The sequence below is a fragment of the Naegleria lovaniensis genome, assembly GCF_003324165.1.
Source record: "Naegleria lovaniensis strain ATCC 30569 chromosome Unknown tig022, whole genome shotgun sequence".
Taxonomy (NCBI): domain Eukaryota; phylum Heterolobosea; class Eutetramitea; order Acrasida; family Naegleriidae; genus Naegleria; species Naegleria lovaniensis.
This window is the reverse complement of record NW_025407844.1, coordinates 500,564-521,987: the sequence shown is the minus strand read 5'-3', so window position 1 is coordinate 521,987 and position 21,424 is coordinate 500,564. Positions and strand designations below refer to the sequence as shown.

Here is a 21,424-nt window from a genome sequence, read left to right as displayed (position 1 = left end):
TTTTTCGTTTTTGGATCCAATCACAAAACTCAAGGGCGATGATCTTGCCAGAAAAAAATTTCGATCCGCTCAACTTTTTACAACGTGTAACGGCAGCATGCTCCTTCCAGCGTCATAGATAAAATGGCTTGCCATCAAGCCACACAAAAAAAAAAGTAACAACAAACAATTCTAGGAATTCATCATCAATAATACAACAAAATGACTGAAACAACAGCAGCTGCAACTCAACCAAAGGCTACCCAAGAAAAGAAGAAGGGAGGTCCAAGAAAGGATAAGGCTAAACCAATTTCTCGTTCATCAAAGGCTGGTTTGCAATTCCCAGTTGGTCGTATTCATCGTCACTTGAAGCAACGTGTTCACTCTGGATCAAGAGTTTCCGGTACATCATCTGTCTATGTTGCTGCCATTCTCGAATACTTGTGTGCAGAAGTTCTCGAACTTGCTGGTAACGCTTCCAAGGACTTGAAGGTCAAGCGTATTACTCCCAGACACTTGCAATTGGCTATTAGAGGTGACGAAGAATTGGATAAATTGATTAAGGGTACTATTGCAGGAGGAGGTGTTATTCCACACATTCACAAGTCACTCATTGGTACTGCTCCAACCAAGCCAGCTACAAAGGGAACCAAGACTGCTGCTTCATCAGCTGCTAAGGAAACTCCAGCTGCTGCTTCTGAGCCACAACAATCTCAAGCTTACTAATTTAATTTAAACAAATACCACAACCCTAGATTTGACAGATCGTTTTTGATGTTTGCCTCCTGTATATAATAGCCTGTCCACAAGGACAATAAAAACAAAAACTCTAAATATTTAAACAGTAAAATTTCATACGTTCTTGTTGTCTTTTGTTTAAAGAATTGGTGAGTTTTTGCTTTGGGATGTCAACTGTTGGGCAACGGTGATGACTCAATCAACAATTGAGTACGTAACAGAGCTGCACTGATCTGATGAATCATCACGTTTTTATTCTTGCTCTTCGCTTTCTTTGGCTTGTGGATTTAGTTCCAAAATTTCAAAATCGTACCTGTAGTCAAAACCGAGCTTGCTGTAGATGGAGAGCCCATCCAATGAAGCTTGTATGACAAAACTGTTGTACTTGTGTTTTCTTGTTTTTGCTAATTCTATCATGGCAACCATCATGAGAGTGGCATAACCCTTTCCTCTGAATTTTGGCTTGGTGCACAAATTTGAACCGTAGCAAGTAGTTGGCCCAAAGAAAACTGAGGTTGAGTTGTGACACGAAATTAGCAATCAAATTCATTCCACACAATGAAAAAACATACCTTGTCCAGTCGTTGCTACTTCTCCATCATCTTTAATACAAATCCAAGCAAATTCATCTGAATTCAATGGGTAAATATTATTCATCACGTTTGCTGTAAGTTCTCCTGACTTGAAGGAGGTAAAGGTTTCTTGCATGCAATCAATGACTTCAATTAGCTCTTGTCTGGTTTCAACTAATTTCACCACATAATTCTTGGAAACTGACTCGCAAAAAACATTCTCTTGTGAGCTCTGTGTGACAAAAGGTTGTTGAATTCCTTTATAGCCCAACTCTTTTTCCATGAATTCAATTTTTGACTTGAAATAATTGGTATCTTCTCTATGAAGGTCAAAAACCATGCCATGATAAATGGAAGCTTCTGTAATGTATGGTTCAAGCCTGTCATAGAGAGGCTTGTATTTTGTGAGTCTACCTTCAGAGTCCACTAATTGTTCACTTGCTGCAAAGTCAATCATGGAGGTAACTGTATTTCCTTCAACTCTCAATGTTCTACATCTTGTATCGGGAAGAAACAAATACACAAGCGAACGTTTGGCTTGTTTCTCAACCAAGTCAACCAACTCAAAATTTTGGATGTCATCTTTACAGGTATAGGTCGGATTAGGCTCATCCAATTCCTCATATCCTGGTTTGATACAATTTATGGATTCCTTTTCATTTTCAACCAACTCGGAAATTGAAGGAATAGCTCTCACCATAATTTGATTCATTTCAAAAATAGAGTGCATGATATCTCTATTTTCTTGTTCCATCTTTGAGAGTGGTGTTGTTGTTGTTGTTGTGGATGAAAGTCGTTCGGGAGTGGATGATGAAGGAAGAGGCAGTGCAGACATTTTTTCAAACTTGCTTGGGTGTTGAAAATTCAACAAATTCGTTTAACCGATCGAGACGGGTGAAGTGGGGCAAGAATTGTGGACCACAATTCATATTCTCAAAGGCCATATCAGCCAATGAACCATAACATGAAACAGTCATCCACTCTTATAAAAGTATTGATTCATTCATTGCTGAAGAAAATTCAATTAAAATCCATTCCTAAAAAAATTTCATTCTCTCTTCATCGACCAACACATCATCAGAAGAGCAGCTTGTTAATTTCATTCATCCCGCGAATAACAACAACAACAATACCAGTGCATTTTTCTTACAATTCTCATTCAGAGTGATCTGCATTAGGCAGTAGAACATTTAACTGTTGGAGCGATCTCGGAGCCAACAGCCATAATGAATTTTGAAAATAATAATAGCAATGGACATACAATGGGGGATGATGATTACTTGGTAGATTCTTTGGATCAACTTCCCAAGATTAAAAACATAGCCTTACTGCCGTCTTCAGATGTTGTAAAGGGAAGATTTAGCCATACTGTAACACACTACAATAACAAGATTTATGTTTTCGGAGGGGCTGTTGAGAGGGGTGAGTTTGTGAGAAGTATTTCATGTTTACGAATTATTTGGATGCTTTTAATATAATGAAAATTATGATCCATTAGGAATTTATGATAATGAGCTGTATTGCTTTGATATTGATTTGAACAGATGGTACACCATAGAGACAAAAGGAAAAAAGCCTCTGAAGCGAATTTTTCATACTATGGTTTTGGATCAGAAGAATGAAAGATTATTACTATTTGGAGGAAGAAAAGAGGGAGGAACCAAATTGTAGGTAATCTAATTATTTGATGAAATGCAATTTTATGATCAAAAAATTTCTTAGAAATGACTTTTTTGGATTTGATCTGCGTACAGAGACGTGGAACAAAATAGAAGTACCTGACATGCCAAAGGCAACCGATGGACATTCAGCTGTATTTTGCAAAGATACCAATTCCATGGTCATATTTGGAGGCCACGACGGAACAAACGTACGTTTATAATATACCTTACCTGTCGATTAACAACGATCAAATAGTACATTGACTCTCTGTTTGAATTTAATTTTGATACAAACTCATGGTCTAAAATTACATGTGAAAACGAAATGCCAAGTGGAAGAGCTTATCATACTGCACAATACAGTTCAAAACATAAATGCATGATAATAACAGGTGGAAAAATTCAAGGAAATGTCTCTACAAGTCAAACATTTGTTTACAGTTTTAAAACGAAAAGATGGTCCAAATTGGATATGGAAAGTACGGATAGTACGGCCTCTGACAATGTTAATTTAAAAACATTACCCAAGGTTCTCTGTTCATGCTCGACCATGATTAATGAGGATAAAATGATCATGTTTGGAGGCGAAGACTCCCAACAAAAATGTGTAGACGAGCTTTGGGTCTTCAACTTCTTGTCGTTAAAGTGGATGTATCTACCAGTACCAGAAAATTTCACAGTTCCTAAACTTTCACGATTAGGAATGGTGTATAATACTAGAAATGCGTCGCTTTACATGTTTGGTGGATATTCAGCTGAAGGAAAAAGAACCAATGATTTGTATGTACATTGAAAATATTCAAAAATTCTAACAACTATTTAACAAGCTATCAAATTCAATTTGATGCGCCTCCTCAACTAACATCAATACCTATTGTGAATGATATAACCCAAAATATTCCATTTTTTGAGCTAGGAAGGAGCTATCAACTAGAAAATCGATATTTTGACATGATTTTAAAAACTCCAAAAAAGTCATTTGCTGCTCATAGGGTCATACTCTCACAATGTTCAGCTTTAGACGTTTTCTCGTTGGTTCCGGACTCAGAGACAAAAATTGTGACACTATCAATTAATTTTCAAGTTGACCTTAGCAAAGTACTCTCATTTCTATATGGTATCGAGCCAGATACTACAGATAACGAAATTTTAGAGCTGATGGGCTTTGCGAATGCATACCAGGTTAGATCATTACTCCGTTGGTGTATGTTTCGAATTCAGTCTTCCTCGTTGGAGAAGCAAACCATTGAAGAAGCATGCTCTAGATGTGATCCCAATTATCGAAATTTAATTGAAGATCTAACATTAGATTTACATCCATCAGAATATCTTCAAATTCATTTAGGAAATCGATTGCAAGAAATGAAAAGTGGAAGTTCTCAAGGAGATTTTAAAATTACAATTCCACATTGCTCTCAACCATTTTACTGTGACAAGGCCTTGTTAATTGCGCGAAGTGACTTTTTCAGATCCATGCTTACACACGGATTCAAGGAAAAACATAATAATGAAGTTGTTATGGACCAAGTGGATTCCCCAAAGCAAATGAACCTTCTTATTGAACATATATATGGTATGCAAATTACAGAGAACAAGGATCTGAGCATTCGAGAGTTAATGCTATTGTTAATTATGGCAAACTTTTATTGCATGAGACAACTTTATCAAGAAGTATTACGGGTTTTGATATCTAACGTGAACGAAGAAAATGCCTTAGAAATACTAATCAATACTAACCATTTAAGCAACGCCTCCAATATTGAACGAAAATTGCAAAATATTTGCCTGACCTCAATACGAAAAAAGGATTTGAGCGATCGATTAATAGAAATGGCTTCCGATATCAATCTGCTTCAGCAAGAAAACGCAGCATTGGAATCCAAGGTGCAAGAGCTTTTGAATGAAAATGAGCAACTCAAGAAAAAGCTAAATAACCAATAAAATCAGAATATATTGGATTTTCTCCTAGTCGAAATAATCTTCGTCATCGTCATCATCATCGTCCGACGAGTAAGATGCTCGTTTCTTCTTAGGTGGATGACGCCGTTTTGGCTTTTTTCTTTGAGGCTTTTCTTCATGCTCTTGAGGATGGTCAAAGTAATTATCATCTTCTTCTCCATCTCGCAGAGGCGCTGTTGGAATATAAATAGCCTCTTGTTCGTATTCATTAATAGGCATGTCACTTGGCCTTTCAAAAATATCAATAATTATGTTTGGATCATTTACATCTGATATTAACAATTTTAACGGCTTATTGTCCACATTAGCGTCACAATCTTCATCGTACTCATTCTCTCTTTCAATATACAACTCATTACACTCAAGCTCATCAAATTCTGGAGAAAACGCGCTCCAATTTTCTACAATTGTCTTGGTCCAAAAAAGAATGTTTCCACCTGTTGTTCCTGTAACAATCAATGGTCGTATATACTTAAATGTTTGAGGATGACATTCAAGGGATATCACACGCTCATTTAGGGGACAATCTAGAATTTTCATTAAATCTCCACTTATATAGTCGTAGATGTGAATATTATGTTCTTTTGTTGCGATTAAATAGTCAGAGTCTTCAGAAGCACCTCCCGTGCTGGTTCCAATAAAGCTTAATAGGTAAAATGGTTCGTTGTGAATGCTAGGAAGTTCAAAAATTTTAGCATATTCTACGTATTCAGAATTCTTTTTGACATTAATGGTCACTAGAAAAACGTAAATGGTTGTTTGCGTATTTACAGCAATATATTTTCCTTTTTTTGAAAAAGCTATTTGTGTGATAAAGTAACCTCGATTTTGAATGATTCTTTGACTCAAGTCGACATTGGCTTCTCCAGAAATATGGAAGGGTTCGCCACCATTGTGTGGCACTACTTTTAGAGAGTGAGTATTAATCGCTACAATTTGGCCCATAGTGTTGCCAATAAATATGTACTTTCCGTCCGGAGAAAATGGGCCACCAACCAAATCTTTTTGCCTTGATTTCTACAAGAGAGTTAAAGAGTTGTGACATTTCTCTCCTACTTACGTTTTTGTACTCATAGAGCTTGATAGGAAGATATCGTCGTTCCTCAGTTTCAGTGTTTAGCAACAGTGGAGGAGAAACGTCTGTGCAGATCAATATTAAATTTCTGTGAATTGAAAAAAATTATTTCATCATGACGCATTTCAATAATAGACAATTAATCATGAATTATGATGTGCATGACAAAATACATACTGGTCGGCTGGGCAAATATAGGCTCTTGTGATCACGTGTCCGGGAAATGGAAATCGTTTAATACACTCCTTTTCAATGACGTTCCATATTGTAATAGCATCACGTTCAGAGCACATAATAAATGTATAATCTATGTACCATTCAATGTTCGATACCATCGTTTTCGCAACTCTAAATTGAGAAATTTGAGAAAGCGTATCGGAATCATAAATAGACAAGGTTCCATCAAAACATCCAACAGCAAAGATATTTCCTAGATGATTAAACTTGATCACTGTTCCCGTTGTTTCTCTATTTAAATGAAAACCTTCTTCCAATTCTTCGGGATAAGCTCCTTTCAGTTTTTCCCGAGAGGATGCGCTCATCATGAGAATATTCATTTTTTTTGTGAAATTTGTATTTTCTTTTTCAATTATTTAAAACAAGATATAAAGTCTCTATCGCATGACCTAGAGGTTCTTCGCGATATAATATATTTACAAATGATCCCTCTCTTACGTTGATTCAACATCATCCAAAATTCCAAATGTAAAAAGATCTCATCGATGACATCATCAAAAAAAAAGAAAAATGTTGGCTTCATCCGCTTCGGTGATTTCCGGAAATAATAATCACATTCTCGTGGTGCATGCTTTACCCGAGTTGAAAGAGAAGGGAAAAAATTATCGGGATGAAATGATGAATGTGTTGGGCATTGAAAATTATAACAAGGAGCATGATTTGGAATCGGAACATGTAACCATGCCGTTAAACACGAAATATTACAGTACAAATATTTGTCTTCATTTCTGGGATGTGGCACAACATTCAATTTGTCCATTTGATTGGGTAAATAAGAGTGTGCAAGTGATCATTGGTATTCCTGATTATCAATCGGATTTAGTCTTGGAAAATATTTTGAAATATAAGAATGAAATTGAATCTGGCTTTATTTATTATATTGACGAGCCACATGATAAGGTGAAAGATGAATCTCGACATTGGTGTGTTGAAAATAATTTTGAATTGATTGTAAAGAATTACAAAAAGGAGGAACAGGAGGAAGAAGAATCTGCATCAATTATTGACGATAAAAGAGGAGTGGAAAGATTGATGGAGGCTTTGGAATGTACCATGTGGCCTGATATGGTTCGTCACAATCCAAAAACTTTATCAAAGTCCATGCCTCAAAATATTTCAGAATCTAAGGAAGAGCCAATAGCTGCTTCTGATGTCAAGAAGGATGAAAAGAAGGAAAAGCCACAAGCAAAAACAACGGAAGAGCTTTTGGAAGAAGAGGAAATCTTAGAAGATGAAGAAAAGGAAATGAAAGTCTTGGATCAACTCATGACAGAAATGCTCTTCTTGAGGAAAGAAGGAGCCAACATTCCACATGAAGAACGAAAAAAGAGGGCGGAAATGACTGCTCTCAAGCTCATGGCAATGCTTGGTGAAGAAGATTTTGGTTCAGACGAGGAAGACCAATAACGTTTGCTAGGAAAGCGAATAAAAAGATTTTCAATATCAAAAAAAATGTCTGAACTTGATAGAGAAGTCCGTGTTCGCAAAGATGTGCTCCGAGTGTAGGTGTTGTGTTCTTTTCAAAACGTTTCTCACATCATGAACTTTCGGAATTGTTCATATCATTAATATTCACATCAATGATTACTTTACACTTGGGAATGATATTTACAGATTTAATTTGAGAAGAGAAAATTTTGCAACACTACGAGAATATAATGATTATTTGGAAAAAGTAGAGGATATTAGTATGTACTAAAATTATAATTTATTAGTACGATACATACAATTTTACCGTATGATCACCGTAATTCCGAAACCAATTGACATGAACATTACAATTCTATGATTCATATGTGATTTTCCGTTGAATTCCCATGTTATGTAATTCCTACAATCCAAATTACTAGTATTTGATTTGGCCTATTCCAACGACAATGAAGTAAAACTCAAGCGACAACGAGAAATTGATGAATTCAAACAAGTGAACAAAAATCTCATTGCAAAGAATAGAGCCTTACAAGAAAATGAATACAAACAAAAGAAACTTGAAGAAGAACGAAAGTTAATGGAAGCGGAAGAAAGAAAAGAAAAAGAAGCAGTACACAAACATTTACAAGAAATTACTATGCAGGAAAAACAAGAAGAAAAAGCAGCCTCTACCAGTTTTATGGGTATTTTCCCAAGCCAATTACAGAAACGACAACCTGCACCAAAGATGATTATTCAAACCGCTGAGCCTTATTCCAAGCTTTCAAAGGAAGATCAACGAAGGTTTGAAAGAGCTGCTGGATACTCTGCATCGTTTGTTTTGGAAAGAGCCAACCAAGAAGCATACCGTTTAGTGTTGTAATGTTTGTGAAAAAATTGGAATGTTGTTAAGAGCAGAGTGAAAAAGGTCACTTTTGGTTCGACCTGACCTCATCACCACAAGGAGGTTCCACAAATTTTGCTGTTGTTTGTTTTGGTGAATTGTTGGAGCTTGACTACAGTACACACACACGGACGAATCACTTTTCACTGAATATGTCATGTTGCAGACAGTAAAAGCGCTTTCACTGATCGCTTACATTTTAAAAAAAAGAAAGGTCAATACCATCGCAAATTCGCAAGATCATGACATCAAATTCCATTGGTAGACTGTCGAGTTCATCCTTGCCCACAATCTCGCTGTGGCTGCTATGGGTGTGGTTGTTGTCGACAACACTTCTAGGATTCAACAATTGGCCAATCTCCTCTCCGGATCCAACTTTCCTGCCACACCTTGTGGTTCATTCACAACCACTTCCAAACACAAATTGGTACAATTCAACCGATGTCTATGTATGGGGCAGTAATGAAAATTGGGCCACAGGAAATACCTATATTCAATCTTCCAACATCCCTCTGAACAATTCCAAATTATCAGCTGCTTTTTTCACAAACACTTATGCATGGAACCCAACGTATGGACAATCAGAAATTTCATCGGACTTGGTGACGATTGCCAATGGAAAAAGCTTTAATTGGTTGCTTGTGAAATATTCCAATGCTTCTTCTGGAATTGTGTTGAATACAACCATCATGGCATGTGGAGATAATGGTAATAACTTTATTGGTAGGTGTTTTCAATGTGTATGAGTGCGAGTGTGCGAGTCTATTGAATGCGTGTGAAATACTGATTCATATGATGACCGAACCTATTCCTTTGTGAAATTTTGAATCTTATATCTACTTGTCCTCAATCATTTTGGCGTATTGAAATGAATCATTGACTTGCCCTCACATTTGTTTGCAATCATTTCTTTTCGTATTGATAACTTTTCATTGAAACTTGATTTAGGATATGGAAATTCTGCTCCACCTGTAGCCATTTCACCTGTGGTTCCCATGGGTTTCTTTCGCTCAGAAGCACTACTTGCAACCACTCCATTATTTAACAAACAAATCACTCAAATTGCATGTTGGTTCAAATGTTTAATTCTAACCAATACCAATGAAGTATATTATTATAAGGGTGGAATCTTTACAAAAATTGCACTCCCATCGAGCATGATTCATCCAGACACTCTTCAAAACATTCCAGTCACGGTGGTACAAGTTACTCTTACAGGTGTTTTTCACTCTCAAGAAGAGACTTTATTTGCCTTGACGTCTGAAGGTTTTGTGTTCTCATGGGGAGGAAATAACACTTGCATTCGAGGACGATCTCCATCCATTCAAGTCGACACGACTCCTGCAATTATTCCCTCCTTACGAAATATCAAGTACATTTCAGTTGGACATTATGATATCGATGAGAGCAGTGTTGCTGCAGCCATCAACACGACAGGACATGTCTTCACATGGGGAAGTAATTCACGTGGAGGACTTGGACTTGGAATTTCTGATACTTCACATGCTCAATGTGGAGATGCTCAATTAGTTTCATTCGATTATGACAATACGGGACCATTTGTGAAAGTCAATGTCGTGCATGCTCATGCCGTTGCTTGGAGTGAACGTGGACAAATTTTCACATGGGGACTGGATGATAATTTTCAGACCGCTCGTGGACTTGGAACTCAAATTTCTCCACTCAATTCGACTCAAGATTTTGTGGATGCTGTTGGAGAAAGTACCAATTTTATTGTGAAAGGTAGGTGATGCATCCATGGTGTTGTGTTTCGAAACTTGCGTGAAATTTATTTTTTTATGTTTGAAAAATTCATTTCAATCGTGACTTCCTTAATCATCAGAATGTTATGTGTCTAGACTAGCAACTGCTTGCTTGATTGGGTAGGTTCAATAGTATTCCTATCGATAACAACAACAATGATGATACAGTGATTATGTATGGAGTTTTGGAGATATTCCAGACCGTGGTCATAATTCTCCAGGTGTCATTGCTCAAGTTTCAACTCCAAATTTAGTGAAAAGGTTGAAACTCTTCTATCGGGGTGGAATGGCCATTCAAGTCGATAATCAAGTGTACACATGGGGTGAAAATTATGAAGGCAAAAGGTAAGTCATGAAATTATACTGTCCCTTTTTACAACAATTATAAATGTATTCAATGATCAATGATTGATGGATCTGATCATTTCTCAGCTGTTTGGATGATATACTTTATATTCAAAATGCACAAGCCATGACACAATCTTCACCCATTCCCTATCGACCTTTTTACCCGGAAGGTCAAATGGATCCACAACAACCAGAATACTCTAAAATCATTGTGAAAAGTGGTCAACAATGTAATTTCGTTCTTGCCACAAAACCCTTCAACTCCTCCGAAATCTACAACTTTGGTGTCTGTCCCAATAATTTACACATTTTTGGACCGAATCCTGTTCAGAAACCTTCGAACAATCTTGCTTCCTTCCTTCGAGCAGTGGTGAATGAAAATCTTGTCGATTTGAGTTACATGACCCTTCATGCCATTGCTCTCACCCAAAATGGAAAACCCATTGGTTGGGGTTCCAATGTCTATCGACAACTTGGTTCAGGTTCAGTCGATCCTCGACCTCCTTTCAATTTGTTTGCCAACTATGCCAGTGATCCCAATATGAATGCCACTCGAGTGGCTGTGGGTGATAAATTTTCACTCTTTCTCTTATCGAATGGAACTTTATTAGGATTGGGAACGAATACGAATGGTCAACTTGAATCCTTGGCGAGTCCAGTGTTGACCTTAACAGCTCTTAATACTTCTATTGTGGAATTAAAAAGTGGAAATGCCAGTAGTGGAGGAATGGATAAAATTGTCGACATTTGTGCGTGTCGAGAAAGTACTCTCATCATTACAGCATTGGGAAAGGTCTATGGTACTGGATCGAATAGTGGTGGCTCACTGAGTTCCAATTTCACTCTTCAACCCAAATATTTTGAATTTATTGAAGTGAGTGGAAGGGATCCCATTCTCTCGACCAAACAAGTTTGGAAAGCTGTATGTTATGATTATCCAATTTTCTTGACACGAGATGGATTTGCCTATGTCTTTCGTTCGGGAGTGGCCACTCTGTTTTCCATTCCTAATAATGAACGGGTGGTGGATGTTTCCGTATATGGAAATGAATTTATTTGGGATTATGATGCTCACTTTTTAACACATAAGGGTAATGTGTATGGTCGAGGTCAAAATCGATACTTTCAACTTTCACCTCAAATGGGACTCCTCTCAGTTCCCTCCACTCCTGTACTCACCATTTCCAAAGACACACAAATGAATGAAAAAGGTGAAACTCTGTTACCGTATGCCATAGCGACTGGATATCGACATGGATTGGCTGTGATGGCTCTCGAATGGAAATGTTTCAATATCAATGCTACTCATGATTCTGTTTGTAGTGGCATGGGTTTTTGTATAGCTCCAGATCAGTGTCGTTGTAAACATACGGGAATTACAGGAGCACAATGTGAAACATTTTCATGTTTTGGAATTTTACACAATGAAACGAGTATGGTTTGTAATGGAGTTGGAAATTGTACCTTTCCTGATACGTGTCAATGTAAGGAAGGTTATACAGGAGCGAATTGTTCCATTGCCTTGCCCGTGTGTTATGGAAAGGTTTCGACACGACCCGATGTGTGCAATGGACGTGGTTCGTGCATTGCCAATGACACATGTGTTTGTACCTTTGGACAGGTTGGTGCATTTTATGGACCTCAATGTGAATTTAAATCATGTTATCCATTGGATTTGAGTTATGAACAGAATTTGTTAGTGACTCGACGATCTTCCACCATGCGAGCAAATTTATGTAAAAAGATTACACAATTGTTGTGAGTGTGGCGGAGAGGGGTACAACATGTTGTTGAATCACATGTGATTCTAGTAAATTAGGTTTGAGAGTGCTCGTGAATGAAGGAGAACATCGTGCGTTAACATTGAGATGCTCTGAAAGGAAAAGGAATACCAATTGGCAATAATCAACAAATAACTTTATTTTTAGGAATCAATAAGCATACGGCGGTTTAGCACAGGGGCAGTGCATCAGTCTTGTAAACTGAGGGTCCAGGGTTCGATTCCCTGAATCGCCTTCCGATTTTTTATGCACCTGTTAGCAGCTTCAAATTTTTGGATAGGCTTTGTTGAAGGAAGGCTGTAATGGCTCAGGGTGAAATCAAACACTTTATAAGAACTCCTAATCTTGCGACAACGTGGCTTAATGCAGCAATCAAAAAGCTCGTTGAGCTCTATCCACACCAACTCGCTTCCTGTTTCATTAGACTGGTGTCTAAATAAAGCTCGGTGTTTTGGATCCGAGCAAAAAAGAAAAACATGTGGTCCTCTCATTCAGTTTTGAAAGGCTAACTGTTTATTTGATATTTGCGTAAAAAGTTTCTCTCTCTTCCAAAACTCAATAATGGACAACAATCGAAACATATGTTTGGATAGTAAAAGGTTTTGAAGGCTTGTTTTAGTAAAAGCTGGAACGTGAAAACTCTTTTTTCACCTGTCTGACTGCGTTTCTTATGGCATCAATCTCACCTTGCGATAGACCAATCTCAGGATTTATGGGGCCATGTGTATCGATTATAGTCTTTTTAAGCCTTTCAAATATTGCGGCTCTTACTTTAGGAGAGGACATGAAAATTTTTTCATTGCTTTTGGTTTCACAGTTTTGGTTGTTATTTTGGTTTAACTCTTCCAATGTACGTTTGTTGGCTCCTTTCGTATGTTGTTTGTTTGTTGTTGTAGATGAACAAGCTTGGTGAGAATGGGACATTTTTTTTTGTATTTTAAAAAAAGCTTTGATTTTGAACCTTGCATGTTAGAGAAACTGAGGTCCTGTTCCTTTAATCGATTTCTGATTTATTGAATACAGTATAACAATTAGATGAATCACTTGTGGAGATAGTTTTTTCCAGCCTTTCTGTAATCGCTTCTCTTACTTCAAGAGTTAACAACCTTTGCAGTTTCAGGAGATAATTAAACGAATTACACGCTCGTGAGTTTGCTGAATCAACATATTCATCAATGATCTTCGAAATTACATCACGATTAATGCAATTCAAATTCATCTCTCATTCAATCAAATTGGTAGCGAAGGAGCAAGTCCGTCAAAAAGTTAGAGCTGATAACAGATTGCACAAAAAATCGGAAGGCGATTCAGGGAATCGAACCCTGGACCCTCAGTTTACAAGACTGATGCACTGCCCCTGTGCTAAACCGCCTTTACATTTTTCAAAAACCTATCCGATTCAATTGATCCATTCTAAGGAGCTAAAGCTCTGTTTTTGAAAAAGTTGCCGTTTAACATCCAGATTTCAATTTAGAACGAATGACGAACAAGGTCATATGGAACTTAAGACGTTTCTCTTTATGGATAGGACGGGAGGCCAGTCAGGTATATGACGACTCTCCCGCAACAACTTTTGGACAAAGAGGTCAAGTGGATGATTCTTGATATTCTGGTTCAAAAGCTCTTGAGAATGTAGAGTGGATGTTCTTTTATTGCGTTTGAAATTAACGATCTATTCGACGACTTTTGTGGTTTAAGAATACCTAGGACAGAATTTCAATGTGTAAGTTTCAACTCTGTGGTTGAAAACGTCAATTATTAACAAATCGTCATAGAACATCCCTTTTGATCAAGATTCCAAAAGATTTTTCGGTCATGTACTCTCACCGTTCCATACAACAGGATTAAATAAACGAAGTGCTATTATGAATTGGCTACGGCCATATCACGATTAATGCACCTCATCCCGTCCGATTTAAGAAGTTAAGCATCGTCGAGCTGCATCAGTACTGAGGTTGGAGACAACTTGGGAACCTGCAGTGCTGTAGCCTTTTTACCATAGGTACGTTTTGGAAAGATTTACAGATGAAAAACAAATCAAAAAGGCAAGGGTGGATTTACGCCACCAGTCGCTTCTGAAGATGAGCAGGTCGCGGTGTTAGAATTACACTACTTGCCTCGAGAATCATACAAGTTTTTGCGTGCTTAAAAGGAATGACGAGTCATCGATCGTGTTCATGTTTTGGTTACAAGAAACTTACCACTTACTAACTTACCACAATGTCTGCTCCAGATGCAATGTGAAATGGGATGTTCAAATTTTCACCCTCAACTTTGCAGCCAGTGGGTCACGAAACACTGCCATTTAACTTGAACGACAGAAGGCGAGTAGCAAATCCTTTTTAAAACAACCAATATTCTAACATTTCAATTTTAGAAATTAAACAGGGTGATAGTTAATCACTTCCACGTGTTTCATCATGCTGCACACGTGTTCTTTTCTTCATGAGTTGGCTCTAAATTGATTCTTACCACAAAAAAAATGTTCTCACCCGAATATTTCTTTTCGGGACTTCTTCCCGATTTTATCGTTCGTTCTTCTCTCTTTCATTGGATGTGGTATTATACATGGACAACGGTGATCGGAACTACATTTTTATTTATTTATTTGAGAATGTTTTATTTTCCTCAACAACGAAAGACGAGCAGAACTCGGAATGGAATTTCCAACGATCAAATTGTGGTTGGATTTATGCACCCGTATAGTGAGGGATGTGCTGGAGGAGAACGAGTATTGTGGTGGATTATTAAAGCCCTGCAACAAATGAGAGATGATGTAACCGTGGTGCTTTATACCGGGGTGCCATCGGAAGGAAATCAAAATATTACAGAACGTGAATATGAACAAATTCTAGCTGAAAAGGTCAAGAAAATATTCAACATTACTTTGGACAAACCTGTGAAAGTTGTGTTCTTGTATAATAGAGATATTCTGGAAGAAGCTTCTAAAACAAGTTTTACTCTTTTGGTACAGAGTATAGCAAGCGTGTTACTTGGATGGGAAGCAGTTAACTTCTTTACACCTGATGTTTATATTGATACACACGGCTTGCCATTTACATATTTCGTTGCAAAATTAGCAGGATGTCGAGTTGGCTCCTATACCCACTATCCTACAATTAGTACAGACATGCTCGATCGAGTTGTTAAACGAGTAACAGCTTACAACAATGATACAAGCGTATCGAACAGTGATTTAAAAACCAATTTAAAGCTAACCTATTACAAGCTCTTCTCCATGCTGTATGGATTTTGTGCTGGATATTTTTGTGACATGGTAATGGTTAATTCAACATGGACCTACAACCACATCAAATCATTATGGCATTTACGACAGAGAAAGACAAAAACTCGTTTGAATATTCAAATTGTGTATCCACCAGTGAATGTGGACCATTTGACAACACTTCCACTCAGTCATGAATCAAGATTACCTAATATTCTTTCTGTAGGGCAATTCAGGCCAGAGAAAGATCATGCCTTACAAGTCAAAGCCTTTTCTAGATTCCTCAAGCAGAAAGAATATGAATTTTCTAACGATTCTCGTTTTAAGAAATCTGATGTGAAATTAATATTATTGGGAGGTTGTAGAAATGCTGAGGATCAACAACGTGTAGACTATTTGAACAAATTGGCCGCTGAGCTTGAAATTCCACAGTCACAATTCGAAATCATTACAAATGCTCCATTTTCAGTGCTCTTACAAAAGCTTGGAGAGTCCATGATCGGCATCCATTCAATGTGGAATGAACATTTCGGAATTTGTGTGGTTGAATACATGGCAGCAGGTTTAATACCACTGTCCCACAACAGTGGTGGTCCAAAATCAGACATTATCACTCCTGGAGAGACAGGCTTTTTGGCTGAAACAGAAGAAGAATATGCCAAAAGCATTTACGAAATTCTCTCCAAGTATGACACTCCAGAAATGGAGTTGATGCAAGAAAAGGCTAGAGAAAGCTCAAACAAATACTCTGAAGAAAAATTTATTGTCGATGTAAAAGAATGTCTCCACGAGATTTTAATATAATCCATCGAATGCAACAGTAATATCACTTAATGGTTCATAATCTCTCTGCAAAAAGAAGCTGAGTCTTGGGAAAATTCTCAAGATGTTGCCAGGAATAATTAATCCCATGGAATAAAGTTGGTTAGATTTTTGATTGTGTTCGTTTCTTCCTCCATATAAAAATAGTGAGTTTCCAGAAAATCCCAAGCAGCAACAATTGAGCTTTGGAAATTCAATTCCAGTTCTATTAAGACATGTCCAAGCTCTGTTTGTAATATCAAATAAATAGCAATGGTTTAAAGCTGAAGTAGAAGTGCCTCCATATGCAATCAAGAAGAAGGGAGGACCTTTGATGTCCAATAAAATAGAGGTATGACCGAATACCTTTGGGAATGTGTGCAGAGTATCATTTGGATCCTGGACAAGTAATTTAGTCCATAAATGAGTGGTAAAATTCAATATAAACGTGTCGCCAGTGAGAGAGGCTGGAGTATCTCCTCCAAAAACTACTAATTCGTCTGTACCAGGGCAGTATTGACCATTACAATATGATCTTGGCGACACAATTGAATCGTTGTATGGTTTGTACAAATACCAACTCTGTTCTGTGAATGAAAAAACATTAATATCGCTTGTTTTCTGGCCATTCTTGAGGCCAGCAAAAATAACAAGACAATCTTCACGATCTCTATATACACCAACGTGACCAGATCTACTGTCTATCGAAGAAACATAGTTGTAATTTTCAGGAAATCGACTTGACAGCCATTCATGTTGAATGGACTCATCTCTTTGGATAGTAGGAGTAATTTCTGACCAAGCATATCTTTCTAGATCAAATTTAAAAAGATCTCCGTAATACGTAGAAGAATTCTTAGTAGAAACTCCTCCGAATAAATAAAAGCATTTTCTACTCTTGTCCAAGCTCATGTTGTGATATAATCTAATCTTAGGAGGTGTCCCCACAACATTTAGTCGGAAGAGCAAATTATCAAGCATATCGTACATAAATACTTGATCAGAGTCGCTTCGTCCTCCGAAAATGTACATTCTATTATTGTAGACCACACATTGTTGAGAACTTGTGAGTGGCGGAGTGATTAAATGTTCTCCAGTTTTTCCATTCTTCTCATAAACTAGATCAATGAAACCATAAATGACTCTTCTAATTGCAAAGACGGACGGAAGGTTGGAAAAGCCAGACATTTTTTTTATGATGATGATGATATTTAAAAGAAGAAAATATATGATCCGAGTTCATCATCAAATTGATGAGTTGAATGTTGTTTGGATTTCTCGTTGGTAACGTTCTCATTCCACTTGATTGTAAAAAATCTAAATCGTTTCATTGATTTTTCCGAGAGGATACCTCGAGTTCCACATGATCAACCACACTCCAATCTTGGAATTCCTCAATCTCTTTCAATGTTGATTCATTCTTGAATTAAACTTCAATAAATCAAGAACAATTTTGGCCAAAATCTCTGAGAGTATTAATAACAACAAATTACAACAAAAAATGTCTCTCATCAGACGAGGTGCTTCAGTCCTTTTTGCCAGAGGAAAGTTCTACGCTACTCCAATCCTCAGAGGACAAACAGCCAATCAAGACAAGGAATCATCAGAGGAAGAGAAGTATGCTGCCAAGCATGATTATGAATTGTTAATGAAGTGGGCTGCTCAACAAGGCAAGAAGATGGAAGTTAAAACTGAGGAAGTCAAGAAGGAAGTGAGGGAAGAAATTGCCAAACACAACAAGCAGAATGTTGATGAAATCACACAATTGAAAGAACAAGTTGCCGAACTCAAGTCCATGTTGTCGAAGGCTTTGGAAAAGAAGTAAATGTACTGATTAAATTAATTTAATACAATATTTGGAATTTTATCATCAAGCTAGTATTGATCGGGTAATCTGTGTACATACATAAATTTAATATTAATGAATATAAAATTCGTAGCTTGTTTCCTAGTCGATCATCCGTGTTAATCTCCAAAGCCATCTCGATTATTGAATGAACGTGTACATCATCAATGATGGTTCAAAAACATGCTCTTTTGAACACGAAAACAACCACGTGTTGGCCTCAACGTCGTGTTATCCGTCATCTTGAAAACCTTGTACATGCTGCTTTCTCTTTCGATCATCACCCAAAAACAAAAAAATGATGACCAAACGAATCCTTGCTCTCTTTGATGTCGATGGAACACTTACAGTTCCGAGAAACAAAGTTACCGCAGAAATGTACCAAACACTCATGAATTTGAAAAAATCTGGAGTTAGTGTTGGTATTGTTGGAGGTTCGGATTTGAGCAAACAATATGAGCAAATGGGTGAGACAATTTTGAGTGATTTTGATTATGTCTTTTCCGAGAACGGTTTGGTGGCCTATGAAAAGGGAAAATTGATTAAAGTCACGTCCATCAAGGATTATCTTGGAGAGGATAGAATTAAGGAGTTTGTGAATTTTACTTTGAGAGCTCTTGCAGATATTGACATCCCAATCAAGAGAGGAACCTTTATTGAATTCCGAAAGGGAATGTTCAACATTTCTCCAATTGGTAGAAATTGTTCACAAGAGGAACGTGATGATTTTGAAAAGTATGATCATCAACATCAAGTACGAGCCAAACTCGTTCAGCTCTTACAAGAAAGATTTAAGGACTACAACCTTAAATACAGTATTGGAGGACAAATCAGCTTTGATGTCTTTCCTGAAGGTTGGGATAAGACATTCTGTTTGCAGTATGTGAAAGATCACTTTGATGAGATTCACTTCTTTGGAGACAAGACTCAGAAAGGTGGTAATGATTATGAAATTTTCGAGCATGAGTTAACGGTTGGCCACAGTGTAAAGACATACCATGACACCATTAAGGCTATCGATGAGTTATGGCTCTCTAAACAATAATCAACACAAGTGAAGTACAATACAAGCACTTTAAAACACCAAAAGATCATTGGTATCATTGATGGAGTATGGTGTGCTCTCAGCACAACAAAAACACAAACAATAAATTTAATTCTCTTTAATCCTTTTACAACAACAACAATTTCCGGGTCCATACGGAAAGTCTTGCCGTGCTGCTTCATCTTGTATTCAAAAAAAAATTCTGAATCAACATGTCTACAACAGCTGCCACATCAGCCCCACAAAACTTCCAAAGAGGAAACAAGGGTGATACCAAAGCCAACGAAAAGGAAAGAGGAAAGGATGTTCGTTACTCAAATATTGAAGCTGCAAAGGGTAAGGATTTTATTCCGTTTATGATTTGATGATACAACTTGGTCCTATGTTGTATACAACAACAACATCATACTTCCGTACGGAACATTATCCGTTGAATTGTGTATTTCATTGTTCATGATCTAATACCATCTTCTCCCTAATCAATCACATCATGATAATACAATTGATATACATCATCATCAAATTCGCAATGTATTTTCATTCTATCATCATTGTCAACAATTATACAAAACTTAGCATTGGCCGACTCCGTCAGAACTTCTTTAGGTCCAAAGGGTATGGATAAGATGATTGTTCTTCCAAAAGATGAAGTTATCATCACCAATGACGGTGCTACAATCTTGGACAAAATGAAGCCAACACATCCAGCAGCTAAAATGTTGGTATCCTTGTCAAAGTCTCAAGATATTGAAGCTGGTGATGGTACAACAACTGTTGTAGTAATTGCCGGAGCTTTACTTTCTGCTTGCCAAAATCTTCTAGACAGAGGTATTCACCCTACCACAATTTCTGATGCTTTTAAACTCTGTGTGGATAAAGCAGAACAAGTTCTTGACAACATGTCTGTCAAAGTCGATTTAACAGACCGTGAAAACATGATTAAATCAGCCAAGACATCACTGAGTTCAAAGGTTGTTTATCAATATGCCGACGTGTTAGCTCCTTTGGCTGTTGACTCTGTCCTCCGTGTTGTTGAATCAAAGGACGCCTCTAATGTTGATTTGAACGACATCAAAATTGTTAAAAAGTTGGGAGGAATTCTTGAGGACACTGAATTGGTTGATGGATTGGTTTTGGATCAAGGAACTAAAAAAACAGCTGGTGGCCCAACTAGTGTTAAAGATGCAAAGATTGGTTTGATACAGTTCCAATTGTCTCCACCAAAGACTGACATGGAAAACAGTGTAGTAATTAACGATTATACACAAATTGATCGTATTCTTCGAGAGGAGAGAGCTTATTTACTTAACCTTTGTAAACAAATTAAGAAGGAGGGATGTAATGTTTTATTGATTCAAAAGTCGATTTTGAGAGATGCAACTACTGACATGTCATTGCACTTTTTAGCAAAGATGGGAATCATGGTTGTCCAAGATATTGACAGAAAAGATATTGAATTTATTTCCAAGACTTTGAACTGCAAACCAATTGCTTCTATTGATTCTTTCAAGAAGGAAAAACTCGGCTCAGCTGGCTTAGTCGAAGAAGTCAACACTGGTGACGGTAGAATTGTAAAAATTACCGGTATTCCTTCTCAAGGAAAGACTGTTACCTGTCTTGTTAGAGCTTCAGGAAAATTGATGCTTGATGAGGCTGAACGATCTCTTCACGATGCATTGTGTGTTGTTAGAAGTTTGGTGAAGAAGAAGAGTATAATTGCTGGTGGTGGTGCACCTGAAACTCAAATTGCTATCGAACTTATGGAATACGCAAAAACACTCAAAGGTGCTATTCAATACTGTGTTCGTGAATATGCCGAATCGTTAGAGATTGTACCAACTACGCTCGCAGAAAATGCTGGCTTGTCACCAATTAAGATTGTCACAGAACTCAAGAATAAGCATTTGAACGGAGACAAGAGTGCAGGTATTAACGTGAAGAAGGGCACAATTACTGATATGGTCGAAGAAAATGTGGTGCAGCCTACCCTTACAACACTCAGTGCTATTACTTTGGCTACTGAAACAGTGAGAATGCTTCTCAAGATTGATGATGTTGTTCAAAACTAAATTATAATTA

General features: G+C 37.3%; 12 protein-coding genes across 12 annotated transcripts; 9 read left to right on the top strand and 3 right to left on the bottom strand.

Annotated features, from left to right (window-relative positions):
* Positions 1 to 201: 201 nt before the first annotated feature.
* Positions 202 to 705, top strand: C9374_004972 (uncharacterized protein; the record flags this gene model as incomplete). The annotated part of the gene is made up of 1 exon (XM_044694670.1): positions 202 to 705. The coding sequence occupies one exon, from the start codon at positions 202 to 204 to the stop codon at positions 703 to 705; it is 504 nt and encodes a 167-aa protein (XP_044548684.1).
* A 264-nt stretch (positions 706 to 969) lies between these two features.
* C9374_004971 (uncharacterized protein) lies at positions 970 to 2,124 on the bottom strand (the record flags this gene model as incomplete). Its single annotated transcript, XM_044694669.1, has 2 exons — positions 970 to 1,226; positions 1,290 to 2,124. The coding sequence occupies 2 exons, from the start codon at positions 2,122 to 2,124 to the stop codon at positions 970 to 972; spliced, it is 1,092 nt and encodes a 363-aa protein (XP_044548683.1).
* A 391-nt stretch (positions 2,125 to 2,515) lies between these two features.
* Positions 2,516 to 4,891, top strand: C9374_004970 (uncharacterized protein; the record flags this gene model as incomplete). The annotated part of the gene is made up of 5 exons (XM_044694668.1): positions 2,516 to 2,711; positions 2,788 to 2,956; positions 3,012 to 3,159; positions 3,207 to 3,730; positions 3,778 to 4,891. 5 exons carry the CDS (start codon positions 2,516 to 2,518, stop codon positions 4,889 to 4,891), a joined length of 2,151 nt encoding a protein of 716 aa, XP_044548682.1.
* A 24-nt stretch (positions 4,892 to 4,915) lies between these two features.
* On the bottom strand, positions 4,916 to 6,541 carry C9374_004969 (uncharacterized protein; the record flags this gene model as incomplete). Its single annotated transcript, XM_044694666.1, has 3 exons — positions 4,916 to 5,926; positions 5,970 to 6,072; positions 6,162 to 6,541. The coding sequence occupies 3 exons, from the start codon at positions 6,539 to 6,541 to the stop codon at positions 4,916 to 4,918; spliced, it is 1,494 nt and encodes a 497-aa protein (XP_044548681.1).
* Positions 6,542 to 6,731: 190 nt separating this feature from the next.
* Positions 6,732 to 7,628, top strand: C9374_004968 (uncharacterized protein; the record flags this gene model as incomplete). Its single annotated transcript, XM_044694665.1, has 1 exon — positions 6,732 to 7,628. One exon carries the CDS (start codon positions 6,732 to 6,734, stop codon positions 7,626 to 7,628), a length of 897 nt encoding a protein of 298 aa, XP_044548680.1.
* A 45-nt stretch (positions 7,629 to 7,673) lies between these two features.
* C9374_004967 (uncharacterized protein) lies at positions 7,674 to 8,514 on the top strand (the record flags this gene model as incomplete). The annotated part of the gene is made up of 3 exons (XM_044694664.1): positions 7,674 to 7,723; positions 7,836 to 7,909; positions 8,072 to 8,514. The coding sequence occupies 3 exons, from the start codon at positions 7,674 to 7,676 to the stop codon at positions 8,512 to 8,514; spliced, it is 567 nt and encodes a 188-aa protein (XP_044548679.1).
* A 263-nt stretch (positions 8,515 to 8,777) lies between these two features.
* On the top strand, positions 8,778 to 12,408 carry C9374_004966 (uncharacterized protein; the record flags this gene model as incomplete). The annotated part of the gene is made up of 5 exons (XM_044694663.1): positions 8,778 to 9,258; positions 9,484 to 10,278; positions 10,379 to 10,418; positions 10,467 to 10,643; positions 10,731 to 12,408. 5 exons carry the CDS (start codon positions 8,778 to 8,780, stop codon positions 12,406 to 12,408), a joined length of 3,171 nt encoding a protein of 1,056 aa, XP_044548678.1.
* A 2,501-nt stretch (positions 12,409 to 14,909) lies between these two features.
* On the top strand, positions 14,910 to 16,457 carry C9374_004965 (uncharacterized protein; the record flags this gene model as incomplete). Its single annotated transcript, XM_044694662.1, has 1 exon — positions 14,910 to 16,457. One exon carries the CDS (start codon positions 14,910 to 14,912, stop codon positions 16,455 to 16,457), a length of 1,548 nt encoding a protein of 515 aa, XP_044548677.1.
* Positions 16,458 to 16,555: 98 nt separating this feature from the next.
* On the bottom strand, positions 16,556 to 17,642 carry C9374_004964 (uncharacterized protein; the record flags this gene model as incomplete). The annotated part of the gene is made up of 2 exons (XM_044694661.1): positions 16,556 to 16,701; positions 16,784 to 17,642. The coding sequence occupies 2 exons, from the start codon at positions 17,640 to 17,642 to the stop codon at positions 16,556 to 16,558; spliced, it is 1,005 nt and encodes a 334-aa protein (XP_044548676.1).
* Positions 17,643 to 17,955: 313 nt separating this feature from the next.
* Positions 17,956 to 18,279, top strand: C9374_004963 (uncharacterized protein; the record flags this gene model as incomplete). The annotated part of the gene is made up of 1 exon (XM_044694660.1): positions 17,956 to 18,279. One exon carries the CDS (start codon positions 17,956 to 17,958, stop codon positions 18,277 to 18,279), a length of 324 nt encoding a protein of 107 aa, XP_044548675.1.
* A 319-nt stretch (positions 18,280 to 18,598) lies between these two features.
* C9374_004962 (uncharacterized protein) lies at positions 18,599 to 19,345 on the top strand (the record flags this gene model as incomplete). The annotated part of the gene is made up of 1 exon (XM_044694659.1): positions 18,599 to 19,345. The coding sequence occupies one exon, from the start codon at positions 18,599 to 18,601 to the stop codon at positions 19,343 to 19,345; it is 747 nt and encodes a 248-aa protein (XP_044548674.1).
* A 212-nt stretch (positions 19,346 to 19,557) lies between these two features.
* Positions 19,558 to 21,414, top strand: C9374_004961 (uncharacterized protein; the record flags this gene model as incomplete). Its single annotated transcript, XM_044694658.1, has 2 exons — positions 19,558 to 19,681; positions 19,922 to 21,414. 2 exons carry the CDS (start codon positions 19,558 to 19,560, stop codon positions 21,412 to 21,414), a joined length of 1,617 nt encoding a protein of 538 aa, XP_044548673.1.
* Positions 21,415 to 21,424: the final 10 nt, after the last annotated feature.